This window comes from Bos indicus x Bos taurus, chromosome 3, assembly GCF_003369695.1.
Source record: "Bos indicus x Bos taurus breed Angus x Brahman F1 hybrid chromosome 3, Bos_hybrid_MaternalHap_v2.0, whole genome shotgun sequence".
NCBI lineage: Eukaryota > Metazoa > Chordata > Mammalia > Artiodactyla > Bovidae > Bos > Bos indicus x Bos taurus.
In genome coordinates, this window is record NC_040078.1 from 46,488,912 (window position 1) to 46,506,954 (window position 18,043).

The 18,043-nt window shown below is 40.0% G+C and overlaps 1 protein-coding gene across 1 annotated transcript in view; it reads left to right on the forward strand.

The window, feature by feature from the left end:
• Positions 1-18,043, forward strand: part of DPYD (dihydropyrimidine dehydrogenase) — a 923,891-nt gene that overhangs the window by 894,683 nt on the left and 11,165 nt on the right. Inside the window, exon 21 of the mRNA XM_027536430.1 lies at positions 4,186-4,329. Coding sequence (XP_027392231.1) covers positions 4,186-4,329 — 144 coding nt within the window. The remainder of the gene's footprint in view (positions 1-4,185; positions 4,330-18,043) is intronic.

An 18,043-nucleotide genomic window follows, 5' to 3' on the forward strand; every position in this document is an offset into this window, starting at 1 on the left:
AAGCATACTATATCATTTACACTTAATTTATTCTTCAATCTGTCAGTGTGTACACACACACACAGTATACACACACACACACACACACACATATGGATTTCAGGTTTTTACTGAGTGCAAAATATATATGCAATTTGTAACACATATATATATATTGCACTCAGTGTATATATATGTGTGTGTGTGTTTTAACAGTATATGAAATATATATATTTATATCACACTCAGTATAACTTGAAATCATTTTATCTTTTAACTTATTACCTTTTGGTTATCAAAGAAATTACCTTTCTTGCCCTCATTGTTTCAAATCAGGTAAGAGGATACAATTAAAAAATAGAGTTGATCTCTTACAGCACCGTGCTGCTGCTGCTGCTAAGTCGCTTCAGTCATGTCCGACTCTGTGAGACCCCATAGACAGCAGCCCACCAGGCTCCCCCATCCCTGGGATTCTCCAAGCAAGAACACTGGAGTGGGTTGCCATTTCCTTCTCCAACACATGAAAGTGAAAAGTGAAAAGTGAAAGTGAAGTCGCTCAGTCGTGTCCGACTCTTCGCAACCCCATGGACTGCAGCCCACCAGGCTCCTTCTTCCATGGGATTTTCCAGGCAAGAGCACTGGAGTAGGGTGCCATCGTTTTCTCCGTACAGCACTGTAGACCTGTGCTATTAGCCAACTTGCTGCCATTCTCATAAAAAATATGCAATTTAAACTGGGAGATACTAGTGCTTGCTTCTATTAGAAACAAGAACCCTCTTCTGCTTCATAATATGCTCAATTACCTTTAGATTGATCCATGAATAAATTATAATCCAAATAGACTTCTTTACCTTAAAGCTTTGCTGGCTTAAGGTATCCTTGTTGATTCATTATGTTGTCACTTTTCTATCGGCAATGTAATGCTTTTAATATCTGGATAGAGACAGTTTTAGTGTGAGATACTGTTATCTTTAAATGAGTAGGATTTAGCTTTTCTGGTGAGGACAATTTCATCAATGATGAATCCCTGGAGAAACTATTGAAACAAAAATCACACCATTTCTGAGCTTTGTTCAGCTCATCAGTTACAAAGCAGCTTTTGAGAGTCCTAAAGAACTTTTTCTTTTGTTTAAGAAATATAGCATGACGCTCAAACCTCTCACTTGGAGTTACTGCAGGCTACAACTTTTTCTGCAAGAAAATAATGAATGAAGAGGAAAAGCTCCTGCTGCTGGCTCTGTCAGGGCCTGCTGCTTCTCCTCCTGCAATAGGAAATCAATTAACTGTATGTTCGGGCAGAGATTTGAGCTAAATGCTTTATTAATCATCACTGATTGCACACATATACAGTGGCCCACTATACTTTCACCTTCACTCTTTCTTATTTTTATTTTGCTCTGGTTTGTCCCTTTGGCAAGATCTAAACACAGACATATGCCTAAGTGTAATATATGGTGCTCAGATGCAAGGGGCAATTGATCTTTTTTATTTTCAGAAAACTTAACTTTTCAAATGTTCAGTTCTCGGCTATCTTAGAGGCATTTAAGTATGAGCAACATAATAATAATTTTTTAAAAGCACTGAAATTTCTTATACTAATGCAGAAAGCAAAATGACTATAGCAACCTTGAAGTTTTGGAAACTGCTCCTCCAACACTTCAGACTCCATGTGGCAGTGAGAAACCACATGCAAAGAGACCCTCATTGATTTGGAGATAAATGGCAGAACATCAAAGGGGCAATCAGTGATCTGTGTGGGTGTGCTGTCAATTTAAAGAAAACTTTGACAAGAGTTTTCTTTCTTTTCCACTGTTTTCTTCAACTAACACACAGAGAAAATCCTGTAAGAATCTTTATGTTAAATTGAGAACCTCTCCTTAGGATAAATTATAAAAGATTAACACATTATAATTATAGCACTTCTAGTCATGAAAAGGCTGCATTAGTTAAATATGGGAAATATGGTCAGCCACTGCAAAAAAAAAAAAAATGCACCAAATAACAAGTGGTTGGTGTCTGTGCAAGCTGTATTCTATTCTGTATCAAACAATTTTTCTATTATTATTATTATTACCATTATTGGAACAATTTAAATCATCACAGTTTAAATGTAACTACTTTATTTCTCTTTGGATAAACAATAATTTAAATGGAAAAGAAATATCTCCTCTGGTCTATGTTTAAAAGTAGATTAACAAGTTCCAAGAATAATTTCTTTTGAATAACTTTATAGAACTTTTAGGTGGAATGAGACAGTGTTGAATAAGATAAGACCCTGTCAAGGAAGAGGATAATGGTTCAGATTTTCATAAAACTCGCCTTCCTCATGAGGGATCTGCTAGCCTCAGAGGTCATGTGTTTCACACTAACAAATCTTGATAATCTTCAAGGATGTAAGATTAGTGTGCGAGTGTCCTTGATGTAGAAGTGTGGTGAGAGTGATATTCTGACAAGATTTGTATCAAGTGGACATGCATTCACCGCCTTCTGAGGTGTTATCAGAACCCTAAGGGGTATTGGCACCAAGTGTAATCCCTAACGCCTCATGTGCCAGGGGAAAGAGTCATTTCGGTAGAGGATACTCTAAGCAAGCTTGTCTTTTCTATATTAAAGGGCCCTAAATATGTGATAATATTAAGGATTTGTTTTATACTGTATGTGTTTTAATAGCACAGCATCACTTATTTTATGATTAAATAGATACAATATATTCATATATTCTCTCCCTCCATCATATCATTTCACATATTACTGTAATCATTAAATATAGTAATTTAGGAAAGCATTAAGGTGCAGAGATGAAGTGTATAGTTCAGGTTTAATTGTATGTAAATTAAATTGGCGTTCATAACATTGTTTCTATTTGCTCGACTTGACATAATTACAGTAAATTGATAATGGAAGTAACAATCATAGATAGTTACACATAAGTATTTTCTGCCAATATAAATTTCCAGTTGCAGTTTGGCTGAATTGTAACATAGTTTAAGTTTGGTTTACCTACCCAATTGACATCTCTAAAGGACCAGAGAACTCACTTTCCTAGGGCATTATGCAACCTGGCAGGTAGAGGCCAGTGTTTTGAAACAACTATGATTTTGTACCAAAGTACTTGCTAGGTCAGAGATCAGTATGACCTTGGAGTGCTGTAGTTTTCCAAGCCTTCATCGGTGAGATAAATGTGCTTTATTCTGCAGGAGAGGTGGGAGGGGGTTATTTTTGCAGTCTTAGAAAAGAGGCCTAGCAGTTCCAGGTTACAAGCAAACACGTAACATTTGGAATTCAATGGTGCCCATCATCAGCAGTATATGTCAGTAAAAGTGAAGATCAAAGGTTCTAGAAGAGAATGACAAAGTGAAGAGGAAATAATTACAGGATAATGAATAATAGGAGGGCATATTCATGTTAACTTGAAACCACTTAGCATTTTTCCATGACACCCAGGTATCTTTCTAAATGAACTTTGTAAAGTACAATTGAATAACCTTGAGATTTAAAGCTACATAATGTGATTTTGAATACTGATGGAGTTTGTTTAAGCAATGTGATATTTCTCCTGCTTTTTGTTTCTATTTTTGCCACCTTCATGCAAATAAAGTTTATTTTCTGTACAGAGAAATCAATATTTTTACCATTCTGTTTTTCAGCTATTCCAGTAGACTGCAATAAACGTTAGTTACAATCTTTAAAGAGATGTAGTAAGAATTTGAACATAATAAAATAGAGATACAGATTAGAACTTTGGCAAAGTATCTTTGCTATTGACAAAAGCATTTGTCAGAGACTGGGCTGTGTCTATACTGTGCTAAAAACCTGATGAAAAGGAAAAAAACCATCAATAGGTTTCACCTTCTGTCTATATGAACTAAACAAATTGTCTAACTAATAGCTATTGTTTTAAGTGAGTGGTCTGATTTTACCATTGTGAATTTTATTCTGTTTTTAGAGATGTATTTTAAATTAACATTTGTATATCTAACACATACATATTTGGTAAAGGTATTGTGATATTGTGTTCTTTTTAATAATTAATGAAATCTAATACCTAGAAGACTAATGGTCCAAGAATGAAGACCTTGTTGCAGTTTACCTGAACCAATCTCCAAACACACATTTTGTTTGTTCATAATATTTATGTGTTTATATTCTCACATTTTTCTATTCTGTGAAGTAACATGCTTTCTTATTTGTGTGTTTTCCTATTAGAAACTGCCAAGCTTTGGACCTTATCTTGAGAAGCGCAAGAAAATCATAGCAGAGGAAAAGTTGAGACTGAAAAAAGAAAATGTGACCGTTCTACCACTTGAAAGAAACCATTTTATCCCAAAAAAACCTATTCCTTTTGTTAAGGTAAAGATTAAGCTGTCCGTGTGTATATATATATATATGTATATGTATATATATATATGTCTGTTTTACTGTTTGCTAAATCACTTCAGTCGTGTCCAACTCCGTGCGACCCCATAGACGGCAGCCCACCAGGCTTCCCCGTCCCTGGGATTCTCCAGGCAAGAACACTGGAGTGGGTTGCCATTTCCTTCTCCAATGCATGAAAGTGAAAAGTGAAAGTGAAGTCTCTCAGTCGTGTCCGACTCTAGCAACCCCATGGACTGCAGCCTACCAGGCTCCTCCATCCATGGAATTTTCCAGGCAAAAGTACTGGAGTGGGGTGCCATTGCCTTCTCCGATTTTACTGTTTAGTTTGTGTTTATTTCCTGCTTAAATACATCACTGGTTTTGTTTTTAAAATATATTGAAAGTTTAAAAAATTTTTGTCTGTGATGATAGGATAGCCTCTTTTGTATGCATGCATGCTCAGTTGCTAAGTTGTTTTTGACTCTTTTGCATTCCATGGACTGTAGCCCACCAGGCTCCTCTGTCCATGAAATTTCCCAGGCAGGTATACTGGAGTGGGTTGCCATTTCCTCTTCCAGGGGATCTTCCCATCCTGGCGATGGAATCTGTGTCTTCTGCATTGCAAGCAGATTCTTTACTGTTGAGCCACTGGGGAAGCCCCGCGTGATCAATATGCACCATCAATATCCATATGATACCTTACATTGTAGAAAAACTTTCTCTGGTTCAGCCTGGAAAAGTCTGTTCAAATTTGGGTTTTAGAATTATTTTCTGGATAATATCAAAAATTATTATTAAGATGGAATTATGTGTGCATTATATTTCTTGTTTTCCTTCAACTTTTTCATATGAAAGAGATGTAGATTCACATACAGGTGTAAGAAATAATACAGAGAGGTCTCGTGTACTCTTTACATAGTGTCTGCAATGTAGCATGTTGTAAAACTGTAGTACAGTATCACAACCAGGAAAGTGACAGAGATACAATCTACTGATCTTATTCACATTTCTTCAGTTGTACTTCTCATTTGCATGTGCGTGCATACATGTGTGTTTAGTTCATGCAGTTTCACCCCATGTGTAGGGTCCTGTGCCCTGTGTGCACAACAGTCAGATACAAGATTTCCCTCAGCATAAAGATCCCTCAGCTTGCCCCTTTATAGTCACATCTACTTCACTCCTGCCCACCTCCCTCAAGATGGCATTATTTTAAAGCAATCATAATGAAAAAAAAAAGGAGGCAGGGTGGTATTACAGGCCCATATTCTCTCTGAAATCACCATCGCTGAATGCGCTTTGCATTCACTGAAACCAATTCTTCTCTGTTCAGTGACTGTCTACTCCTACATCCCCATTTTGTGGTTGAAGCATCAGTTGAAAAACTTGGTCTTAGGAGTTTTCTGGAATTCCTCTGTTACCCCTCTTTTGTAGTCAAATTGGAACCCTTAAAAATATCTTGTACCTATGAGAGAGAAAAAATGTGCCCTATAAAAAAAGAGTGGAATTTTGACTTGATATTAGGAGGGTTAAATGATTCAGAGTCCTGAAACGAAATATGGAAGTGGCTGAACACAAATTCTACCAGCACTTCAATGCCATAATTCCAAATAAAGTGAACACTTGGGACTTTCAACAATAAAATAGCCCCAAAGAGTCTCTTGAGCTGTTTCCTTTAAATTATTTGTGTGCTGCTAAAAGGATGATGTGGACACAGATGGTTAAGAAGAAGCTGGATCCTTCAGCTCTTCACAACTGCCCCCCCCCCATGTTTGACTATAACTACTGTATGATTTGGGGTTAAGGGGGAATTGTGGGTCTATTTCTCTAGTTAATTAGTTTCAAGTAAACATAAGATCTCCATCTTTTCTGTATGTATAAAAGAATCAAAAGAAAAATATTATTTATATTTGAAATAAAAGAAATGCAATGTAAAAGCATTGCAACTTTTCCCAGTCTTCCATTCCTTCATAGCATCCAGTCCTCTCACTTCATGGCAAATAAATGGGGAAAAGTGGAAACAATGACAGACTTTCTTTTCTTTGGCTCCTAAATCACTGTGGATGGTGACTACAGCCATGAAATTAAAGACACCTGCTCCTTGGAAGAAAAGCTATGACAAACCTAGATAGTGTATAAGCAGAGACATCACTTTGCTGACAAAGGTCTTTATACTCAAAGCTATGGTTTTTCTAGTAGTTATGTATGGATGCGAGAGTTGGACCATAAAGAAGGCTGAGCACTGAAGAGCTGATGCTTTCGAATTGTGGTGCTAGAGAAGACTCTTGAGAGTCTGTTGGACAGTGAGGAGATGAAACCAGTCAATCCTGAAGGAAATCAACCCTGAATATTCATTGGAAGGACTGAAGCTGAAGCTCTGATACTTTGGCCACCTGATGCAAAGAGCCCACTCATTGGGAAAGACCCTAATGCTGGGAAAGATTGAGGTCAGGAGGAGAAGGGGGTGACAGAGGATAAGATGGTTGGATGGCATCACTGACTCAGTGGGCATAAATTTGAGCAAACTCCGGTAGATAGTGAAGAACAGGGAAGCCTAGTGTGCTGCACTTCATGGGGTTGCAAAGAGTGGATCACAACTTAGCAACTAAACAACAACAAATTCCTTCAGGAAATGTAGAAGCAAAACAGAAAGAGAACAATAATTTAATAAATCTTCACAATACCTGGGATAGTTATATATTATGTATAAAGGTATATATATGGGCTTTCCAGGTGGGTCAGTGATAAAGAATCTACCTGCCAGTGCAGGAGATGCAGGAGACGTGGGTTCAACCCCTGAATCAGGGAGATCCCCTTGAGGAAGAAATGGCAACCCACTCCAGTATTCTTGCCTGGAGAATCCTATGGACAGAAAAGCCTTGTGGGCTACAGTCCATGGGATCGCAAAGCACTGGACACAACTGAGCAATTGACCACACAACAACTCTGTGTGACAGAGTAGTTCTATCTAGGCTTAATTCAGAAAACTATTTTCCCATTAATATAATTTGCTAAAATCTTACAAACTTTGCTATATATTTCAATGAAGGAAACAGCTTCATAATAATTCCTTGCAGTGACTTTCTTCAAACATGGGCTACTTCCTAAAATGACACTGGTAAGCCCAAATTTAATTTTGTTAAATGTTTATGGCATTGCAGTAAGTAGAAAATCTTAAGATACATCACTGTTTTATCCAAGATAACTTCGTGTATTATCTGGATTCTATTCCTCCCTTACTTGCCAAGAATACTGGAGTGGGTTGCCATTTCCTCCTTCAGGGAATCTTCCCGACTCAGGGATTGAACCTGTGTCTCTTGCATCTCCTGCATTGGCAGGCGAGCTCTTTCACCAGTGTACCACCTGGGAAACCCCTCTGTCACAATGCTGGGGTTCAAATCATGGCACTGCCATTTAGCAGCTATATGAACTTCCCTCAGCTAACTAATCTGTAAGATGGACATAATAAAAGTGTCTACCTCATGCAGTTATAAATTAGGTAGTGTGAGAAGTGCTTTTTAGTCTGTGCTGATGTGCTCAGTCATGGCCAACTCTTTGCGACCCCATGAACTGTAGCCTGCCAGATTCCTCTGTCCATGGAATTTTCCAGGCAAGAATACTGGAGCGGGTTGCCATTTCCTTTTCCAGCTTTTTAGTCTACACCTAAATATATCCTAAATAAATGCTATCTGCTATTAGTTAAGATGTTAGGAATGGACAACTTGAAGGAGGTAACCGGTTAGGGTGACTTTCCATTTCCTTATAGCCAACAAAATAAACAAAATAAACAAAAAAGCTCTGGAGGTCTACCAAGCTGGAAGTTTTGAAGAAGTTCATATATTTTTTAAGAAATCTTTATTGCATAGCTACTATGAGACAAGCAATGTGCTAGGAATTGGAGACTCTTGAGAGTCCCTTGGACTGGAAAGAGATCCAACCAGTCCATTCTAAAGGAGATTGGTCCTGAGTGTTCTTAGGAAGGAATGATGCTGAAGCTGAAACTCCAGTACTTTGGCCACCTCATGTGAAGAGCTGACTCATTGGAAAAGACTCTGATGCTGGGAGGGATTGGGGGCAGGAGGAGAAGGGGACGACAGAGGATGAGATGGCTGAATGGCATCACTTACTCTATGGACGTGAGTTTGAGCAAACTCCGGGAGTTGGTGATGGACAGGGAGGCCTGGCATGCTGCAATTCATGGGGTCGCAAAGAGTCGGACATGACTGAGCTACTGAACTGTACTGAGTACAAAAAATAAAACAGACACAGGCTCTATCCTCATGAAACATACAGAACAGAGAAAGAAACATAAAATTATGTTTATAGTACAAACTGTAAATAAAAAATACAAGATGTATGCAGTCTTTTTCATAGCATGACCTAGTTTAGATTGAACGGGATGAGGAAGGCCTCTTTGAGGAAGTGGCATCAGTTTTCATTCCAATCCCAAAGAAAGGCTCAAAGAATGCTCAAAGAAAGGCCAAAGAATGCTCAAACTACCACACAATTGCACTCATCTCACATGCTAGTAAAATAATGCTCAAAATTCTCCAAGCCAGGCTTCAGCAGTGTGTGAACCGTGAACTTCCAGATGTTCAAGCTGGTTTTAGAAAAGGCAGGGGAACCAGAGATCAAATTGCCAGCATCCGCTGGATCATTGAAAAAGCAAGAGAGTTCCAGAAAAACATCTATTTCTGCTTTATTGACTATGCCAAAGCCTTTGACTGTATGGATCACAATAAACTGTGGAAAATTCTGAAAGAGATGGGAATATTGGAGCACCTGACTTGCCTCTTGAGAAACCTATATGCAGGTCAGGAAGCAACAGTTAGAACTGGACATGGAACAACAGACTGGTTCCAAATAGGAAAAGGAGTACGTCAAGGCTGTATATTGTCACCCTGCTTATTTAACTTCTATGCAGAGTACATCATGAGAAATGCTGGGCTGGAAGAAGCACAAGCTGGAATCAAGATTTCCAGGAGAAATATCAATAACCTCAGATATGCAGATGACACCACCCTTATGGCAGAAAGTGAAAAGGAACTAAAAAGCCTCTTGATGAAAGTGAAAGAGGAGAGTGAAAAAGTTGACTTAAAGCTCAACATTCAGAAAACAAAGATCATGGCATCTGGTCCCATCACTTCATGGCAAATAGATGGGGAAACAGTGGAAACAGTGGCAGACTTTATTTTTTGGGGCTCCAAAATCACTGCAGATGGTGATTGTAGCCATGAAATTAAAAGACACTTACTCCTTGGAAGGAAAGTTATGACCAACCTAGGTAGCATATAGAAAAGCAGAGACATTAATTTGCCAACAAAGGTCCATCTAGTCAAGGCTATGGTTTTTCCAGTGGTCATGTATGGATGTGAGAGTTGGACTATGAAGAAAGCTGAGCGCCAAAAAATTGATGCTTTTGAACTGTGGTGTTGGAGAAGACTCTTGAGAGTCCCTAGGACTGCAAGGACATCCAACCAGTCCATGCTAAAGGAGATCAGTCCTGGGTGTTCATTGGAAGGACTGATGCTAAAGGTGAAACTCCAATACTTTGGCCACCTCACGCGAAGAGTTGACTCATTGGAAAAGACTCTGATGCTGGGAGGAATTGGGGGCAGGAGGAGAAGAGGATGACAGAGGATGAGATGGCTGAATGGCATCACCAACTTGATGGACATGAGTCTGAGTGAACTCCGAGAGTTGATGATGGACAGGGAGGCCTGGCGTGCTGTGATTCATGGGGTCTCAAAGAGTCGGACACGACTGAGAGACTTGAAACCAAACCAAGACTGGGTAGTTACTAGAAGATTAAGAGGAAAAGGGGATATTCCCAGTGATAGGGTAATGGAAACATAGACAGAGGTGAAATTGAAGAAGTCCTGTTAATTCTTCTAAAACTTGGTGATTCTTTTATATACTGGGGTATAAGGAATGGTAAGGAGTTGCATTTAAGGAGATTAAGATGCTTAGATTATTGATAGTGAGTGAAGTCACTCTGTCATGTCCGACTCTTTGAGAACACATGGACTGTAGCCTACCAGGCATCTCTGTCCATGGGGTTCTCCAGGCAAGAATACTGGAGTGGGTTACCGTTTCCTTCTCCAGGGGATCTTCCCGACCCAGGGATCAAACCCAGGTCTCCCACATTGGAGGCGGACGCTTTAACCTTTGAGCCACGAACTAAAAGAAAAATAAAAGATAATGAATCAAGGTTTTTTTCTTGGTGTTTTTAGGTTTGATGAGTTTTTTTGATGTGGATGAAAAATATAGATTTGAACATATTGAAGTTAGTGAACTCAGGCTAATTATGGACCTGTGCTGGAGGATATAAAAAGAAAATAACTAACATACTCACCGCCTACTAGTTTCCAGTCACAGGACAGCAGCTTCTCGTATATTTTCTTATTTCTTGCTTAACCTAATACCCTATGAGGGAATAGAAATTCTGGGGAAGAAAATGGGATCAAGTGATCAAAGAAATAAGAGAATAACCAGAAGGAAATGGTGATGTGGAGGAGGGGAGGGGAGGGAAGAGGAAGTCTGGGGAAGAGGACCACAGGTCAGAAAGTGCTACTCATCTTAGCAAGGGCATCCAATACTGTTTTATTGTGTCTTTCACATGTAACCACTGAGATTTCAATTGCCAATTGGCAGTAATTGTCCTATTTACCCATACATCCATTTTGTCATTCATCCAATGACTATTAATATCCACTCACTATGTTCCAGCAATGATCTAGTCACCAGCAAGTCAGTAGTGAACAAAACAAAAGCCCAGTTCTAAGGGTGCCTGCATTTTAGTGAGAACAGTCAATAAACAAATGAGCGAGTGGATACATACTGTTATCAGATGGTCACAGTGCTGTGGAGAAGATGCAGCAGGGTTTGGAGAAAAGGAATCGCTGGAGAGGTTTTTCAGGGGTTGCCTGCCTGGTTAAATGGCATGAGTAGACACTTCACAGAGAGAGAGTGATAAATGCAGATAAGCACCCGAGGGTACAACATTCCATTCAGAAGGAACAGAAAATGCAAAGACTCCGAAGTAGGAAAGTCCTTGGCAGGAAACTGTGGAGGCTTTTTTAAAAGGAAGAATGATGTAATCAGACTCAGTTTTTCCAAGGATCATCTGGCTGCAGGGTTGAGCGAGATCCTAGATGGTCAAGGACAAAAGCAGGGAGACTGGTTAGAAGGCTACTGCAACAAGATAGGGGAGACACTGGCAGCAAGGAGAATAAATACTAGATGTCAGAAGGCCGCAACTCCATTGTTCTAAATGAAGTGATGTGTGTGCAAGTATCGTACTCAGCATGTTTGCCCAGCGGCTCAGTTGTGTCCAACTGTTTGTGACCCCATGAGCTGTAGTCCATGAGGGTCCTCTGTCCATTGGATTCTCCAGGCAAGAATATTGGAACAGGTTGCCATTTCCTTCTCCCGGGCATCTTCCCGACCAAAGAATCAAACCTGCAGCTCTTGTGTCTCCGGTATTGGCAGGCGGATTCTTTACCACTGAGCCACCTGGGAAGCCCCCTCACCTAAATCATGCTGCTACTGCTAAGTTGCTCAGTCGTGTCCGACTCTGTGCGGCCTCATAGACAGCAGCCCACCAGGCTCCCCTGTCCCTGGGATTCTCCAGGCAAGAACACTGGAGTGGGGTGCCATTGCCTTCTCCGTTTAAGGAGGCTGCTGCTGCTAAGTCACTTCAGTCGTGTCCAACTCTGTGTGACCCCATAGACAGCAGCCACCAGGCTCCCCCCATCCCTGGGATTCTCCAGGCAAGAACACTGGAGTGGGTTGCCATTTCCTTCTCCAATAGTTCTATTCAAATGTAAGGGGACACAGTTATTGTCCCTTTCATGCAAGCCCCCCGCCCCTTCCCCATTAATTCCCACTCCATCTGGATGACATTGAATGAATAGTCACATTCCCTTTAAGAGTCGTTTTATCTCTGCCTGGGAGTCAGACACTGCTTCCCCGTGCTTTTGTTGTTTCACTGTACCGCACTTACCCCGGCACACCTCGTTCTTCCCTCTGCTGCTTCATCATTGCCTTCATGTTTTCTCTACAGTGTTTCTTCTATGCTTGACATAACCATTTTTCCTTCTTCCCTTTTTCCTGAGGCTGTGGGTTATCTATTTTCATGCTTAATATTTTTTCTGTCCACCCATCTGTTTATTTTAGCTTGTTTGTTCTCTCCTCTGCTGGCCTCTTTATAGATTACTCTGTTCAATAGTTTAAACTCCATGACAATGCTTTGTTTATCCTCTCAGCTAGCACAGTATATTATTCCCCATCTGCTATAGAGAGGGCCCCAGTGCCCCACAAAGTTAACTAAGCCCCTCTTGTCTGAACAAGTTTTTCAGCCATGCATTCAAGTTTCTAATCTACCCCCATCTTCCCTGGTTATGAGTGTGACAATATTATTTCTAAGCAAGCCATGCTCAATAGATCTCATCTTTTGTTCTTCTTTTTCTTTCAAATACCTCAGATAAGAAGTAATGGTCTGCTGCTACAGACGTAGGCAGTTTCAATATCAGTCACTCAGTAAATATTTATTGAGTATTTGCTATGTGACTGGCAGTGTGCTAAGGACTGGGTCTATTTCCAGAGACATACAAGGTACACAGTCCAAGGCACCACAATTTTCCTGATCTCGGAGGACATGTAGTACTAACATATATTTATTATGTAGTCGCTGCAATCCAGGAATTGTGCTAGAAACTGGGAATACAACATGAATTTTAAAAAGAAAGATATCTATCTTTATGGAGCTCATAGTCTAACAAGGGAGAAAGACACATGTTAAAAATTATTTACAGTTCATTCAAATATGTACAAAATGCTCTGGGAACAGAGAGGAGTGAAAGGGATTAGTTCTGCCTCGGGTAATTGTGGAAAGCTTCACAGAGATGGTGATATTTAACATGGAGTTTAATAAATTAGTGTTAATTAAGCAGAGAATTAATAATAAAAGCTAATATTTATTGAGTACTTATGAGGTTTCAGTCACTGTTCTGCATGCCTGTGAATTAACTCATTTAAGCCTCACCATAGCCCTATCAGGTACCCATGTTTTCCTTAGTTTACTGATTAAGTAATTAATAAACAGAGAGGTTAAATAACTTATCTAAGGTCACACAGCTAGAAAGATGTCAAAACCAAGATTTGATTCCAAAATCTGGCTCTAGAACTTGAGCCCTTAATCACTATCTTCTACTGTCTCTCATGAAAGGGAGAAAAAAAAAAAGAAAAGTGGCATTTTAAGCATATGAGTATGTTGGCAAAGCATAGTATTAATACATAATTAGAATAATTTGCAGCCATGGGATCTTAAATCCAATACAACTCATTCTTTTGTTCAATAAAACTTATAGAAAGGACCAAACTAGAGGTAATAATGAGGAAAATAATCCAGTTTTCTCCATTGGTCTTAATATAATGTGAAAGGGCAAGGAGATGTACTGATTACACATCTAAGAATTTCAGCTGGAGTACCAGGAGTTACACAGTGACTAAGAGTCCCTAAGAACTAGAAGTCTTTGCTAGCCAACATGGTATCCAGGTTCTCTTTGCATCCTTGGAAGCTAAAAACTGGTCTCAGAGACTGTCAGTCCTACAGCAAGGAATAATCTAGGGCCCTAGAGTCAGCTGGGCTTCCCTGGTGGCTCAGATGGTAAAGTGCCTGTCTGCAGTGTGGGAGACCCAGGTTCAATCCCTGGATTGGGACGATCCCCTGGAGAAGGAAATAGCAGCCCACTCCAGCACTCTTACCTGGATAATCCCATGGACAGAGGAGCCTGGTAGACTACAGTCCATGGGTTATCAAAGAGTCAGACATGACTGAGAAACTTCACTTTCACTAGAGTCTGCCTGGCATCCAGTCAGTTTCCTCTTTATCAACCCTACATCTTGGCTTCCACTTCATAGTGACACAGCCTTTATTGTACATATTGCCATACTGTGGGGCTTTCACTTTTGTGAAAGAAATTGAAAGAAAAGGATTCTGAGGAAAAGGAGGGTAATCCAAATCAGTATTGGAAGACTGAAGGGGAAGAATGAGATAAAGTAAGCAAAAGACAGCTGGCCTCCAGCAATACATAAGTCTTCTCAAAGATGAACCAGGACCTTCTGAAGAAGCTCCTGACATTCCACAGGTTCACCTGTGCTAGAGAAAAGAAGCCAAATAGGAGGCACTTTTGTCTCCTGGCTGAAGAAAACTGAAGTGACAGTGTGCATATTTGGCCCTGCTAAATAAGAGACGTGCTTTATTCCCAGGCAGCGTATAACAGAGATTTGAGATTCTGCCAGGACTTATAAAGTTCCCCAAATGCTTCCCACTTCTGTTGATATATATGAGAATGAATTCTCATTCTCTTTATGAAGTCAGGAATGTATCTCTAACGTCTTTGAATTTCTGGGTAGGAAAATGAATGGTTTAGGGGCACAAGTGATGTTTTCATCTCTTCTTCCTGCTGCTTCTAGTAGGAGATGGACTGCATCTCATAAGACTGGCAAGACAGTGTTGGCAGGAGACCAGTCAGCCTGATCGAGTGGTTTATTATTTCAATTGAGTTGTGAGGGGAAGGAGAAAAGTACTCAGAGAAAACTGTAAGGCCATATTATATACTATGAAGCATAAAAGGGATGGCGCAGAAAGAAAAATACTGCAGGACTTCCCCAGCAATTTTCAGAAGATACCAGAGAAATGGGCAGGAGGTACTCACATTCTCAATTGTCTGTATACAGACAAGTAGGAGATGAAAAATCATCAAACAGAACTTTAAAACACACGAAAATAATTTTTTGGTAAAAATCATCTCTTAAGTCTTGCGAGGATATTTTGAAATGTGATTCCTGACTGGAATATGATGATGGAAAGGTGTATCTTGTTTGAAATAAATAGGTCTAATCGAACAGCTAGAGGAGAAGCAGTATATGTCAAAAAGATGTGCACATGCATGGAAATCCACATACCTGAAGGTAAAGCATGCAGGAAGCAGCTGCAGGAGAGTGTGAAAGGAGAACAGAAGTGTTATCCTGGGATTACATCAGAGACCTCGTAACCAGATGGTTAATATGGACGGGCAAGATAGAGCAGCAATGTAAGCCTTTATAGACTTCAGATGAAAATCCCACTCCACTAAAGGCAAAACATCGGAAAAATTATTGAATTGCCTTGTTGGAAATTTAATCTCACAAAAGAGAAAGAAGCAATGAGGAACTTACTGCATTGGCTTATTTCTGGCTCCCTATAAAAATCTGTTTGTGGAAAATGGCAGCTAAAAGAATCTTGAAGGAAAGTAACCATTCTATATCATCTTAGAGTTCATTAGGCCATAGAAAGGAAGTCTGAGGTAAAATGTATAAGTATGCCACCTTAAGTGAATCTACTTTCAGGGAATTCAGAAACAACAATAGAAAACAATCCCGTAGTCAGAGCTCTAACTTGAACATTGATCAAGAAGAATGATAAGCTGCCAAATTGAAATTTGATGACATAATCTCTGAGTTTCACAAGGAGTAGGAAAAGAGTTAAGCATTTAGATAATTCTGTTTTCAATTGTCATATAAGAAAATAGAGATCATATAACCAACAATGATCAGAAAACAGTGGCCTTAAGATTTTAACATGTTTCAGAAGTAACAAGGCCTCAAATTATCTGAATTTGGAGAAAATATTAGGAAAAGTAGAAATGTACTTTGTTAATTTTTTTTTTAAAGGGAAAGAGGAAACACCTATTACTTTGAATAGATGATATATAATTAATTTACAATTAGAATTGTTCAATTCCTATTACCTGTCTAGCATCCCCATAAAGAATGCTCTCAGAACGGAAAAGAACAGGGAAAACATATTCAAGAGTTGAATAAGGTACTACTACTACTACGTCACTTCAGTCGTGTCCGACTCTGTGCGACCCCATAGACAGCAGCCCACCAGGCTCCCCCGTCCCTGGGATTCTCCAGGCAAGAACACTGGAGTGGGTTGCCATTTCCTTCTCCAGTGCATGAAAGTGAAAAGCAAAAGTGAAGTCTCTCAGTTGTGTCCAGCCGTCAGCAACCCCATGGACTGCAGCCCACCAGGCTCCTCAGTCCATGGAATTTTCCAGGCAAGAGTACTGGAGTGGGGTGCCATAAGGATACAGTAAAAACACATCACATTTAGCCTCATTGCTACTGCTACTGCTAAGTCACTTCAGTCGTGTCTGACTCTGTGCAACCCCATAGACGGCAGCCCGCCAGGGTCCCTGGGATTCTCCAGGCAAGAACACTGGAGTGGGTTGCCATTTCCTTCTCCAATGCATGAAAGTGAAAAGTGAAAGTGAAGTCGTTCAGTCGTGTCCAGCTCTTAGCGACCCCATGGACTGCAGCCTACCAGGCTCCTCCATCCTTGGGATTTTCCATGCAAAAGTACTGGAGTGGGGTACCACTGCCTTCTCTGTTTAGCCTCATTAAATGCATTTAAATATAAAGTGTCTGGCAAGAACTTGCTACTTTAAAGCCTGAATCAACCCACATAAAAAGAATACAGTGATCAGGGCCACAAATCTGTACTGAACCAACCTCCACCACACCCAAATCACACCCATTTGTCTATCTCCCACTCCACCCTCTCACCTCACCCACTTCATTTCCCAGATCTTCATTAGCTTCTGGGCTTCCCTAGTGGCTCAGATGGTAATGAATGTGCCTGCAATGCAGGAGACCTGGGATCAATTCCTGGGTCAGTAAGATCACCTGGAGAAGCGAATGGCAACCCACTCCAGTATTCTTGTCTGGAGAATCCCATGGACAGAGGATCCTGGCAGGCTACAGTCCATGGGATCACAAAGAGTTGGATACGACTGAGTGACTAACACTCCATTAGCTTCTATCCCATCTCTTGGTTTGCTTGCTTCTCTCACCTTCTCCACTAACCTACTTCTTTATTTCCTGAATCAAGCTTTGTCTCTGCCCTCCCAGTTCACCTTATTCATCCTGAGTCCTGTTATCAGAGTTCAACTGAATTTAAACTCTAAATTTAAAGAATTTAGACTTCTTTTTCTAATTGTACAGTCACCCTCCCTATCTCCTTCCTCAGAGGACATTATACAAGATATCAAAAATAAATTGTGTGCAATATTTTTGAGAGTATTTTTGTATGATATTGCTCTATCACACTGCTGAAAAATAAATGGTGCTCTGGGTTCTTTTGGGCTTCCCACGTTCTTCCCAGTGGTCAGGAATCCACCTGCCAATGCAGAAGATGTGGGTTCCATCCCTGGGTTGGGAAGATCCACTGGAGAAGAAAACAGCAACCCATTCCAGTATTCTTGCCTGGAAAATCCTATGGACAGAGGAGCCTGGTGGCCTACAGTCCACTGGATAGCAAAGAGTTGGACATGACGAGCGACTGAGCATGAACACGCCAGGTTTTTTAGAAAAGAAAAAAGTGGATGTGGCAAGGAGAGTGAGGAAAAGACAGAAGTAGAAAAGCTTCATTAAGGATCATTGAACTTTTGATTTGAGAACATTAGTTAAAAGAGAAATTATTAAGTGTCAGCATAAATTCAGTAGAAACAAACCAAATTATCTCATTTCCTATTTTGATAGGATAATTAAGCAAGCAGTGAACCTGATATAAAAAATATGAACCTGTGACATTGGTAACAGTACAGAAAAGGAAATGGTAAAGTAATTAAACACCTACATCAAATGATTTAAATATTGGCTG